The sequence below is a fragment of the Macadamia integrifolia genome, chromosome 4 (genome assembly GCF_013358625.1).
Source record: "Macadamia integrifolia cultivar HAES 741 chromosome 4, SCU_Mint_v3, whole genome shotgun sequence".
Taxonomy (NCBI): Eukaryota; Viridiplantae; Streptophyta; class Magnoliopsida; order Proteales; family Proteaceae; genus Macadamia; species Macadamia integrifolia.
In genome coordinates, this window is record NC_056560.1 from 8444931 (window position 1) to 8457080 (window position 12150).

At 36.3% G+C, this 12150-nt stretch overlaps 2 protein-coding genes across 5 annotated transcripts in view; both read right to left on the reverse strand.

The window, feature by feature from the left end:
* Positions 1 to 225: 225 nt before the first annotated feature.
* Positions 226 to 923, reverse strand: LOC122076445 (cyclin-A1-4-like). The gene is made up of 3 exons (XM_042641746.1): positions 794 to 923; positions 532 to 669; positions 226 to 430 (listed from the first exon to the last, which is right to left on the reverse strand). Exons 1-3 carry the CDS (start codon positions 902 to 904, stop codon positions 371 to 373), a joined length of 309 nt encoding a protein of 102 aa, XP_042497680.1. The 5' UTR covers positions 905 to 923; the 3' UTR covers positions 226 to 370.
* Positions 924 to 4360: 3437 nt separating this feature from the next.
* Positions 4361 to 12150, reverse strand: part of LOC122077050 (probable phospholipid-transporting ATPase 8) — an 11783-nt gene continuing 3993 nt past the window's right edge. For 2 of the 4 annotated variants that reach the window (XM_042642807.1, XM_042642808.1), the window contains exons 3-12: positions 10428 to 11782; positions 10219 to 10329; positions 9840 to 10116; positions 9313 to 9401; positions 9096 to 9204; positions 8758 to 8967; positions 8504 to 8638; positions 7327 to 7425; positions 6328 to 6519; positions 4361 to 5130 (exon numbers count right to left, since the gene is read on the reverse strand). In XM_042642807.1, the coding sequence (XP_042498741.1) occupies positions 4627 to 5130; positions 6328 to 6519; positions 7327 to 7425; positions 8504 to 8638; positions 8758 to 8967; positions 9096 to 9204; positions 9313 to 9401; positions 9840 to 10116; positions 10219 to 10329; positions 10428 to 11782 (3081 nt within the window). In that variant the 3' untranslated portion in view covers positions 4361 to 4626. The remainder of the gene's footprint in view (positions 5131 to 6327; positions 6520 to 7326; positions 7426 to 8503; positions 8639 to 8757; positions 8968 to 9095; positions 9205 to 9312; positions 9402 to 9839; positions 10117 to 10218; positions 10330 to 10427; positions 11783 to 12150) is intronic. The other 2 variants (XM_042642809.1, XM_042642810.1) reach the window with 2 other exon arrangements.

Genomic DNA, 12150 nt, shown 5'->3' on the forward strand with positions numbered 1-12150 from the left:
AAAAAAAAAAAAAAAAAAAAAAAAAAAAAACAACAACAACAACCAGCTAATGTCTCATAAGAAAGAAGAAAGAAAAAACCTAATGTAAATTTGTGTATCATAGAGAATATTACATAATTAATAATCCACGAGTCAAAGTCCAATATCATAAATGAAAGAATCCGGTGAGGAAGGGTTTCTACATATAGAAGATGACTCAAGCTATTACTGTATGTGATGCTTTGATTTATTCTGGCCCTCTCCCCAGCCAAGAGTGCTTTAACTCTTTTCTCTCATTCCTTATTGTCACTATCACCTTCAATGCAACTTCAACCACCACCATTGCTACAGACATCTCTCTAACAAAAGAATGCAATAAATATTGCTTCAGTCATGAAAAATACTTGATCGGTATCGATGGGGGGAAATCCACCATGGCTACAAAGTCATACTGTAAGAGGAAATAAAAAACAAAAACATGTTAGTGTAGAGTTGAAACAACTCAACTATTTTATACCACAAAGAGAGAGAGAGAGAGAGAGAAGACATTACATTTATGTGACTGTACTTTTCCTTGGTTGTGGGTGCAATGTTGTCAAAATTGTTCCAACTGAATAGACGATAGAGATGCCAAACGCAATCTATTAGTTTATATGGTTCATACTCTGTGTATTGTTTCAAAGTAGCCGTCTGTAGCAAACAAAAATCGTCACTTATTTAGCATTAATATATGATATAAAAGGGTGTGATAAGAATATTGAAAATGTCGATAGAAAATTCATATTTCAAGATGGCATTAATATATTTTACTTACCCATGGAGGTGTGTTGGGATATAATACATATTTGGCTAAGAAGACCGCAGAAGCAGCTATCACTGATGGAGCATAACAAAGCATGCTATAGTCATAAAGGCTTAGCTCCATAAGAAAACTAGCCAAGTCATCAAACAGCACTCCCCAAGATTTCATCTGAAGAAAAAAAAAAATGTGGATTCAATACTTTTAATATTATAGCTGAAGAGAGAGAGAGAGAGAGAGGGAGAGAGAGAGAGAGAGAGTTGTATAAAGAAATGCATACCTCCCCAGTTGCTTGAGCAGCATAGATGAATCTCCTATTCATTTTATTAAAAAGAGATAAAAGATTATTATCTAATTTGGGATTAGAAATTAAAGCCAAGTACAAAATTAAAAAATAAATAAATAAAAATTAATCATTGTTACCTTAGAAAACATTGAGGTGTTGGGGCTCCTAATTCATATTGCAAGCAACTTAGAATAGTTTTTTCCATATTTATAATCTGTAAATAAAAATTTCAAAGATACGTGACATGCCTGCAGAATTAAAAGCTACAAAAAATTTCAATAACACAGAATAATACAACTTCATTTAATTAACGCAAGACTTAGTGAAAATGTGACAGAAGCATGTACTTGTTCTTTGGAGTATGCATAATCAGTTAAATAAAGAACCAATTTCATTGCTGACCCATGAACTTCCTCCTCATATTTACTGAAAAACAAGGAAATAATTAGTATTATTGATATCTCCCACACATAATAATTAAAAAATAAAACATGAATATACCAATAAGTACTATATGGAAATAAAGTTTAACTTACATTGCTATCATCAAGCAAGTAACAGCAACTAATTGTAATTGATCCATTTGCATTGTATTGTCAGAAAAATATCGATCAATGTAATTGATAGTTAGATATAATGTCTGAAGTGAAAGATGACATATTTCACAAGCCTGTATGTGAAGTAAAATTAGTTTAATTAGCATTTTAATATAGAAACTAAAACAACAATTCCTGTTAACATATATATAAAGGCTGATTTCACCTACCAGAACGATCTGATCAATCAGAAATTCACGCATTTTAGTGCTTATATTCTTTCGAACCTTCTCCATATTGGGTAAACTCTTGCCCTATTTAGCCAAAGAAAATATATGAATAAAGATAAACATAAAAAAAATAATAAAGTTAAAAGAAAATAAATAGTACCTCATATGCTTTCCAATGCTTGTAAATATCATTAGCAAGTTTTGGATCATCATAAAGATAATCAATGTTCACAACCTCATCAATTGTTTTGATGGCCAAGAGCTACAAAAAATACAAATTTCAGGTCATTTTTTATGGGTAATTTTTAAAATTGAAATTAAATTTATGAAAATGAAGCAAAACATGTACCTCTTGGCGATATGAGTACATATTTTGAATGTCTGAGTTGAGTAACTCTATAGGATCAGGTTGACATATTTCTGCATAAACATCTTTCACACAAAAAAGAATTCAATTACATAATTGCATGTATTTCTTTTATACAATGTGTAATGAAAGAAAAAAAAATGTTAAATAAATTGTAGTAGTGGTGTAAGTACCTTTCGGAAGTAACCATAGAAATGATCTTTCTTCCATTTGATCAAGTGAGAAGACGGTAGTTTCACCCATTTCCTCTTCTGTTGCTATATATATCTCCTCCTATATGATGATCACGGGAAACATAACAAAATGTGAGAAAAATAGAAAATAGATGAGGTAAGGAATGGAATATATAAATTGCTTGTCCTAATACGGTTGCTATGCACTTGTTTCTCCCAACAAGAAATGGGAGGATACAACCGTTATCTTTCTCCCTCCAATTTGTTTAATCAATATGTGAAACCACCACCTTCTCCTCTCTTTCCTTCCTGCAACATCTCTTCCCTAACTTGCACTCACACTTTCCCCTCCCTTGCTCACTCTCTCTCCCAAACAGAACTCCAAAACCCCACTCCCCCCACTCCATCCTCTGTTGTTATGTTGATTCTTTGTAATATTTCGATCAGTTTCAAAGCAATGAGTAATCGTAAAAAACAAAAGCGAAAACAAAAAAAATGTCAAAAAAAAAAAAGAGAAGAAGAAGAAGAAAAAGAAAGTATCTAGAACAAAGCTTTGTGGGACTTTAGATGAATACACTCAATCATAAAAAAAACAGCAATTGCCTAGCTCAATTGGTGAGTTGTGGTGTACGAAAAACCCGTGTTTACCAAGAGGTGACCTTTTTCATAATAAGATCAAATTGTCAACTGAAAGTGTGAAGACTCAATTGAAATAAATTGAAAGTGTGAAGACTTTATTGAAATAATTCCAATGCAATGGTTTTTACCTGTTACAAATGAAGAAAATTGAAAAAGAAAAACCGGCCAGATAAATTTATCACGTTTGCGTATAGGTTTGAGTGGCGTTGTAGTCTTGCTGATGGCAACTTGCACAGCGGGTGTGGATGCTCCGTGCTCGGTCTCTCCGAACAAAAACGAAGAAAGGATGATGACAAAATAAATTAACAAAAATACATGTGGGTACCATCTAATTATAACATGTGGGTTCCACCTTAATTATAACTTCGTTCCAATTACAGTTTTAACCGGACTCCAATTCTCCGTCTCTGTTTAGACATGTGTTGCTTGCGCAGCAACCGCATCAAGATCGGATCGAAATCCTGTTGAGAGCAGATCGGGCGGAATTGGCATTGACACCTGTCCTAGGATAAGATCGGGCGTGATTGGAAATGACACCTGTCCTAAAATAAGTAGACTGTGGGATTGTATCGTCAGACGGTTCCTCGAATCTGATTCATTACGACGCGTTTTTCTTAAAATTCGAAACGTAGGTATGAAATTTGCCCCAACCGTCCACGTGTCCTAAGACAGATGTCGATTGTTGAAGGCATCACTACCAATCTCCTCCAGATCTACTCCCTGCAGAGGATTTCGATCCATCTGAACCATGAAGACTTGATCTGGGCTTTTGGATTGATCGGACTAGTCAGCTAAAGCCATTTATGGATAGCTCGGTGTGTATAAATTTCTTGGAAGAACTTGGGGTTTTGTATGGGATATAAATTCGGTCTCGCTCGATATCGATTTGGATCAGTCTATATCGGATGAATTTTCCCTTGAATTCATTTAAAAATTATTTTTTGTCATCACTTTACCCTTGTACCTAAGAGGATGCACGAATGGGGCACCATAAGGGGGCTTTCGAAGGGAGGAGAGGAGAGGGAAAGCGGGTAATTTTGAAATTTAGAATTAATAAGTGAGAAAAAGAGATGTAATTTTGCTTCTGAAGGGGAATCAAAAAAGAAATTTGAGTATGTAAGTTTGAGTAAATATAAGGTAAGTATAAAAGACTCGTAGAAATTCTCCAACCAAAAAAAAAAAAGATGTGTGATCACATAGCTCTTGTGCATAGACACATGAACGTGTGACATTACCACCAAAAAAATCACAGCCAAGTATATACCCTTATATGTGCGTTCATTGGCACCCATACTAACGCATAGACTATGCAACCATGCAACAATCTCGGGCCCTTTAAAATTTCAAAGACTTGAGCAAAAGGTTGGATTCCAATCAATATGGGCATTGTACTTTGGCAAAAGAAAATGATATGCTGCCATGAACGATGCCATCAACTCTGGTGTCAGTGTGAGTGACCATAGATTGTGAAATCAAACTCAATTGTGTTATATAAAAACAAATGCCCAAGCTTGGAGTTCAGGTTTATATCATTTGGCTTAAGATTAATCTTCCTTCTACCCAATGATGCCGAACTGTGTCCTCAATCCCAGCACAGAACCCAAAGAACCTTGAGCCTCATCTTTTTAAATGTGCTCTATGAATTTTGCTGTGATACATAGGAAAGAATTGGATTTGAAGAGCCTTGCAGAGAAAATAAGGTATTAATGCAGACACAACAACAAAGAAGGTGGCCAACCAGTAGAGAGGACTCGATGCACAAGCTTCCACAAGAACCCGGTATGCTGTTGTAGATAATGTTGGTGGAAGAAACCCATAAATAACCAAGAAGATATACCAGAAGATGATGCTGCCCCAGATGAAGAAGTGTTGGATCCATGTAAAGTAGTTGATGACCAGAGCCATCTGGCAGTTTACAGTCCACACAACACAAGTATACAATGTGACCCCGAGGACATCATACCCAGCCACTTGTCCATCTCTCCGAAAGGCCTGGTGAATGACCGAGCTAGTGATGAAGAAGAAGATAATAGCAGAACTTGTAACCCCATTAAACATCCAAGCAAGTATACGAGCCCAGCTGAAGAAGAATTGTAAACCTTCTTGATATATCTGAGGGTACTGTAAAACCAATATTGAAGGTGAGTATCGATAGAAATAAACAGTAAATAAATAAGGCTACATTTGATTGCAAGGGATATTTAAAAGGAAAGAAAGAAAAAATTTTAAACTTAAAAAAGAAAGTTTTTGTAATCATTACTCCATGTGATCCCATATGATTGTATAAGCCACTTGAATGTTTTATCCTATTTAGTAATGATATTTTTTACATTTTATAACAAAAGGTTTTAGATGCAAAATAAAGTGAAATTTATTAACCAAATATGGAATGATTTGGAGTTAATGAAATAGTCACATGGGATATGATTATAAATATTTCCATTTTAAGTTTGAAAATTTCCCATCCCTACCCTTTAATTCTCCTTGCAACCAAACAGAGCACAAGGGAAAATCTAGTTGTAACCAAGGTTGGTGGGAAAAAAAGTCATGACTTGTACATTTTTTTCTCTTTTAGTATTACATTTTTTTTTTAACCAAAAAAATATATATATTACACATTTTTTAATGAAGATAAATCCTATCATTTCATATATACCTATTCAAAAAATGTGCAGCTTTTTAATAAGGACAAAATGACGACTCAATTTCAAATTATTTTGAATACACTTTTTTATCTCTGTATTAAATAACTTTTGGGAATAAGACAAGGTGAAATAAAAGAATTAGACAGTGATAAATGATGATACGAAAAATGATATCCAATGGACTGTTCTAGTTATTTTGCATAAAAAAATTGTTAAATGTAATACGGAATTGGGTATGCAATACCCCACATTCACAATAAAGTGTTGCAGGGATATATAAATTATTGGATAGAGAACGCCACCTGGTCGCATGGCCTCCACACCAGCACCTGGGCCAATGTGGGAACACGCATAGGTATCCACCCAGGGGGGCAAGGGCATCATTTCATGGCACCTTGTGAGAGGGCATAGGGGGGCATGACCAGGTAGCATTCTTTTCTCATAACTTACAGTTAGCCAAAAAAATTAACTATGGGTTTAATTTTTGAATCAAAAGTCCTAGTTCCCTGTATAAAAATTTTCTGCTTCTTCAATGATCAACAACCAACACTGCACGTGCAATTTCTCTGTTTGCAATGAGGATGTCTTTCTCCAAGGAAAATTTTTAGATTTTTACTATTTGGTTTTTATGCGTCCATAGGAATGTAAGAGCTAAGAACATGAAATTGTGTACCTCGAGACAGAGGCTTGCAGAAACATCCTGATCAAAGATACCAAGTGCAATAACAGGAAGCGAAGTGAAGAAGACATTGTAGAAGGACATGCACCAATCATTATAAGCAGGTTGACTGGAGAAAGATGCATAAGTCTCAAACCAAAACAGGGTTAAACCAAATGTAATGTCTTTGTAGAAAAAGTAACATATCTGCAGAAACAAATAAAAAATCCCAACATTAACTATTGCAATACGAATATTTATCAATTGAAGATGGAAATCCAGATTTTCAGTGACAGAATGCCCCTCATCTCAAAGTCTCACTAAAGTAGGAATAAACGGAAACAATCACAGTAGTTGTTTTCATCCAGCTTACTACTAAAACAAAAAAAGGAATCCATTCTTGTGTACAAACTTTTTGGGGGAAAAGAATGCTGCCTGGTAGTGTGGCTCCTGCACCCAGACACAGGAGTGCACAAAATTTCCGCCCCACCCTCTTAAAATAAAAATTTCATCCATTTTGATTGGCCCTATGCTCGGTCTGTGGCCCTTTTTCTAATCAATTTCAATTCTGCTTAGAAGCAATGATGGCTTGTCAACAAATTTCCCAATCCCAACTCAGTGGGTTTCAATGAGAACAGTAAGAAAAGAAATAAGAGTTAACAATAAAGAAAGAGTCATCGAATTTGGAAGATGTATATAGGCTGCTTGACATTTGACTGTTTGATTGGGGTTTTGAAGTGCCCCTTTAGAACCAGTGTCTGAACTGGTGCAGATCTAAATTTTAGCTGAAATCCTGACAAATTTTTAGCATCCACATGAAATCCAAGAACAAAAGAAAGTCTTTTTATCTTCCATTAACTTTCCCACTTATGAGTTTTTCATATTTATCCTGGAACTCTAATTAGGAAGATTCAAACTTCGAATTTCAATGGTTCCACTTGACTTTAAAACCTTGAGCACTGAGTGATTGTAATTGTACATCGGGGCCATACAAAACAGGGAGACAGCACTTACCATCATGGTTATTCTCCTGTAAGACCAATGGCCGTGTACCAGCAACAGATGTTCCAGAAAACAGAACTGACCAATTGCAAAATCACTAGCCATAACAGCCTACAAACAAAAATCAATCAGAACGATTATGTTCACTCTCATTGGTAATTAACAAAACAATTCAATTGATGAAAAATAGTTTCCTTTCATATACTGACATTCTTGAAAGAAGACGAGTCATATAAACTCATATTGGGATAGATAGTCCTCTGTGACCTCTTCTCAATCCCTATTAAAAGATGGGGAAAAAAAACATCCCATTGGCGAATAAACGGGGTGCTGTAATCTTGGTAACGTGTAGGTACTATAGTGCAAGTATATTCTCAATGCTGTCTACAACCATGGGATTAGAAAGAAGAGGCCACCAAGAATCAGACTCATTGGAATATAAACTTAATAAGTTATTCATTTTTCACTAAGAACCATTCAGTATAATTCTATTAACTCCTCTCCGTCACCCGTAAAAAATATTCAGTATACAAAAATCAGAAAATAATTATCTTGATTCAGTTTTAAAATGGAAGTATTTCATGAAAAGGCTGCCTCAAAGAGTTGGCAAAATTGGGATAAAGGCAAAAGGAAATAATTTGGGACCGAAAGTGGTCCAAGAAGTGGCATAGGATTTTCCCCTTTGCTTATACCACGTGGCAGATTTTTTTTTTTTTTTTTTCCAATGCAAAATGTGGCAGATGTTTTTTTTTTTATCAAATGTGGCAGATTGGATTGACTGATATTTGTGGATAGATAGACAACCTCCCCCCCCCCTCACATATTAACTCAGCCCAAACAGAGTTCTCCATGTGACAAAACAAAGCATTGAAGAATCAAAAGAGATCCAGTAGTGATTGGAGGACCAGTAAATGTGCAAGGACACACATGGGAATGCATGCCAATACATGGGGGTAAAATGATTTAATTTGGGTCGAAAATTTGACATGTGGTCTATCCATACCATCTCCTAGGTATCCACTAAATGAATCTGCCATTTGAACCTTCCACATGGCGGAATTAGGTATCCAGAGTCCAGACCAGAGACAGTCTTACCTAGCATGCCAACTAGGGAAACTTTCGCCTAAACATATCTACTTTTTTATTAAGAAGGCATAAGGCTCCTCAAATCCACAGAAACTATAATAACCTGCATTCCCTCCACACCGCTGATGCCAACACCTATGTCAGCTTCTTGAAGCATGCCAACATCGTTTGCCCCATCACCAATTGCTAATGTTGTTTTGCCTGTTACCTTTTTCACCAATCTGGTAACCTGCAATGTCTTCTATTTCTATCAGGCTATCTCAATGTCAATAACAACTGGAACTGACGGTTCCTCATAAACTAAAACAAATTAGATTTTAAAGAATGTCCGAGTAAACAAAATGGAGTAGTACTTACAAGCGCTTTCTGTTTTGGTGATGATCGACAACAAATAACAGATGAACAATTAATTGCGAGCTCCAGAAACAAGCTCTCTAGATTCTCCGCCAAGGCAAAGGTCAAAGACTTACCATCAATTATCAAAGCATATGAAACACAACTTTGTCTAGAAGAAATTAGCCGAGATTTTCCATCTCGTATTTGCTTTGTTACACTCTCACAGGAAGCCTAACAAAGAATTACTTTTTTTCAGAACCATAGATCAACCAAAGCCCCATGCCAATATATTTAAAAAAAAAAACAAAAAATGAATGTTTGCTTAATCCTTTCCTTTAGAAACCTGACATCTTGCATACCTTTGCAATGGCTTCCTTGTCTCCTTGTTTCTCCAAGGCAATCATATCTGGTCCATCTAGTGTAATCACAATCTGACACATCTCTTCCCTCAGCAACCTACATGCGTACCTGAAGGATTTTTTTTGGTTTTTATATAACTATCAGAATGGAGACTCAGACTTCATGCTCACCACACTATATTAACAAGAAATGGATTGAGAGCTTAGTAAGCCAGACCCAATATTAACTGCAGTTTCCATCTTGTCACCAGTTAAGACCCATATTTTAACCCCAGCCTGGGAAAGCTTCTCGACGCACTCAGGAACCTGTACATCCAAAGAGTGTATCAGTTTGATAGTCAAACCAAATATTCATGTATACACATTTTCCAAAACAATATTGTAGCAAGATTTCATTGTTTCACAAGCTTATGGGTTCATGTGCAAGGATATATATAGAAGTATTCACATGTTACAGAGACTCTACAAGGAATTTATACATTTTACATGTGCCCTGTGCTTCTGTGCTTCTAGGTAGCTTTTTTGTAAGTGCACAAACTTAAACAGCAAATAGACATGGTTAACCATGTCCCGGGACTCCGGAAGGGGGCCTGTTCCAACCTCTAAGCATAATGTCTAATAAGTTGCAGTTACAGGATGAGGCACTACTCAAGAAATACAAGTTATACAACCCAAATTGCAATTCAGTGCCTAGTGCTCTATTACTAGTCAAAAGCAGTTTCAAGATGACAATTAGATATTCACCCCCATTTGCAGTTTGTCTTCAACAGCTGTAGCACCAAGAAGTATCAATTCCCTCTCGATCTTATCCGCTGCAGCATCCACCAGTGTGTCGCGGTCAGCAGAGACAGATGTTTTGGCCTTAAAGAAATCCTCTCTCCATATTGCGTAGTCTTGTTCATCCAGTAGACGATATGCAATTACCATGGTTCTTAAACCTGCCGCGGAATATCTGTCAATATGATCTTTTGTCTCAACCTCAAATATCTGCCCAGCCTTTGAGAGCCTTTCAAACATTACACTGAATGCATGCACAGACAAAGACAAACTTTTACATCAAAAGAACACTACCACAAGTTTATGAAATCTACAGTACACAAAACATAAATGTAGGGAATCAGACCTGTCTGCACCCTTGCAAAGGAGTAACAACTGATTCTCTTCATTCCTCACTATCACTGACATTCTCTTGCGGGAACTACTAAACTCTAAGATGTGAAGAAGCTTATATTCTCTGGAATTAATAAACCATGTTCAAAAAATATATACAGCAAGAGTTTCTAAACAAAAGTAGGGAAGCCGATGGAAAGAACAATAACCAAGAAAACGCACCTATGAACCTTTTTACCAGCCTTAGGATCTAATTCACGCAATAATATACTAGTCTGTCTCCTTTCATAGAATTCAAAGCCAAGCTCCCTTGCAGCTATGACAAAAGCAGCTTCATCTGGTGACTCCGCTTCATAAGAAATTTCATGTGAATCCTTATCTTCATCAGGAATGGCAGTATGGCAGATTGCTAACACACGAAAGAAATTCTGTATGACAACTGCACAAGGTTCATTTATCCACTTCCCTTCCATGATACGTTCATCCCTGAAGTTGAAACCCTTGATTGACTTTATTGAGTCCGTAACATTGCCACTACGCTCCTCTATATCAAAATATGCCTCAACAGATTCAGGAGAGCCATTTTTTTCCCTTATTTTGATAGTCTTCTCCACTTCAGTTATCCCACGGCCATAAGCAGTACCAGCTATGGAACATTTAACAAACTGCATAGAGTTGCATGTCAATGTACCTGTTTTGTCAGAAAGTATAGTATCAACCTGACCAAGATCCTCATTCAAATTTGAGGTGCGGGCACGGACTGGCTTATTTGTGACCGCATAATACATATCCTTGTCTTGGTTGATAAATATAGTCTGTAAAACCTTCACAACTTCAATGGATACATACAAGGATATTGGAATCAAATATCCATACAACATAAGACCAGTCAAGAAATGACAAAATGCTGCTAAAGAATCTCTTCTTGGGTCAAAAAATACAGTTGTAGAATCTGGTCTAAGATACCACCTTTTATACCTTTCCCCACTAATATCATTCTTAGTTCGAACACCAAAGAGAACAGATCCAATAGAAGAAATCAAAACCAGGACACTGAAAAGAAAATAGACTATCTTGTCCATTTTCTTTTCAACCTTACTTCTCTTGGAAGGAGGATTTATCGTATTCTGCATTACCTTCGTGTCATGGTCACAAAAAATAACCACTCCATAGATAAAATCAGTGTTTCGAAGCTTTGAACCTCTCAGAAGGATCTGATGAGGTGAGAGAGGATAATGTCTGTCACCAAAATAAAAATTTCCAATGAAGGAATACAAGTGTTCATTTGGGTCTTCACATTTCACAATTGCTTTAAATTTCGAGAAGTCATCATGCAATGCAGCTGTTGCTTCTAAACATCGCTTGACTTTTAAGTTTGTCTCACCATCAAGGTTCATGGTCTCAACATAACAAATTCCATCATCATAACTTGAAGAAAGCAGAAGCAGATCAGCAGGAAAGAATTCATCCTTCTCCACCCTGACGAGATCCCCAACCCGTAGATTCTTCCACCTAGTTTCCTGGAAAGTATGATCCTTCCCATAAACTTTCACGGTACGATTATTGGCCTCTATATCCTGAAACCATTATTCATAATTTCAATTGCAGGAGATTAATAAGGACAAAGTCCAATGCAGTAATCAAGACAATAGCTAATTATTGACCAGAGAATTCAGGAAAAGTCAAATGCAGTAATCAAGAAGATAGCTAATTATTGATTGGAGAATATATAACAGAGGTCAAGCCCATGAACGCATCTGAGAGACTGAGCAAAAACAGAATATATCAGTTTGCAAGGTGTCCCCGTGACGCGCGCATTCAAGAAACATAACATATGAAGGGAATGAATATAACAAAAACAACAACAAACTCAGCCTTATCCCAACTAAATGGGGTCGGCTGCATGGATCCATGCAAAACAAAAAAAAGAGTAGGGAAAACTGAA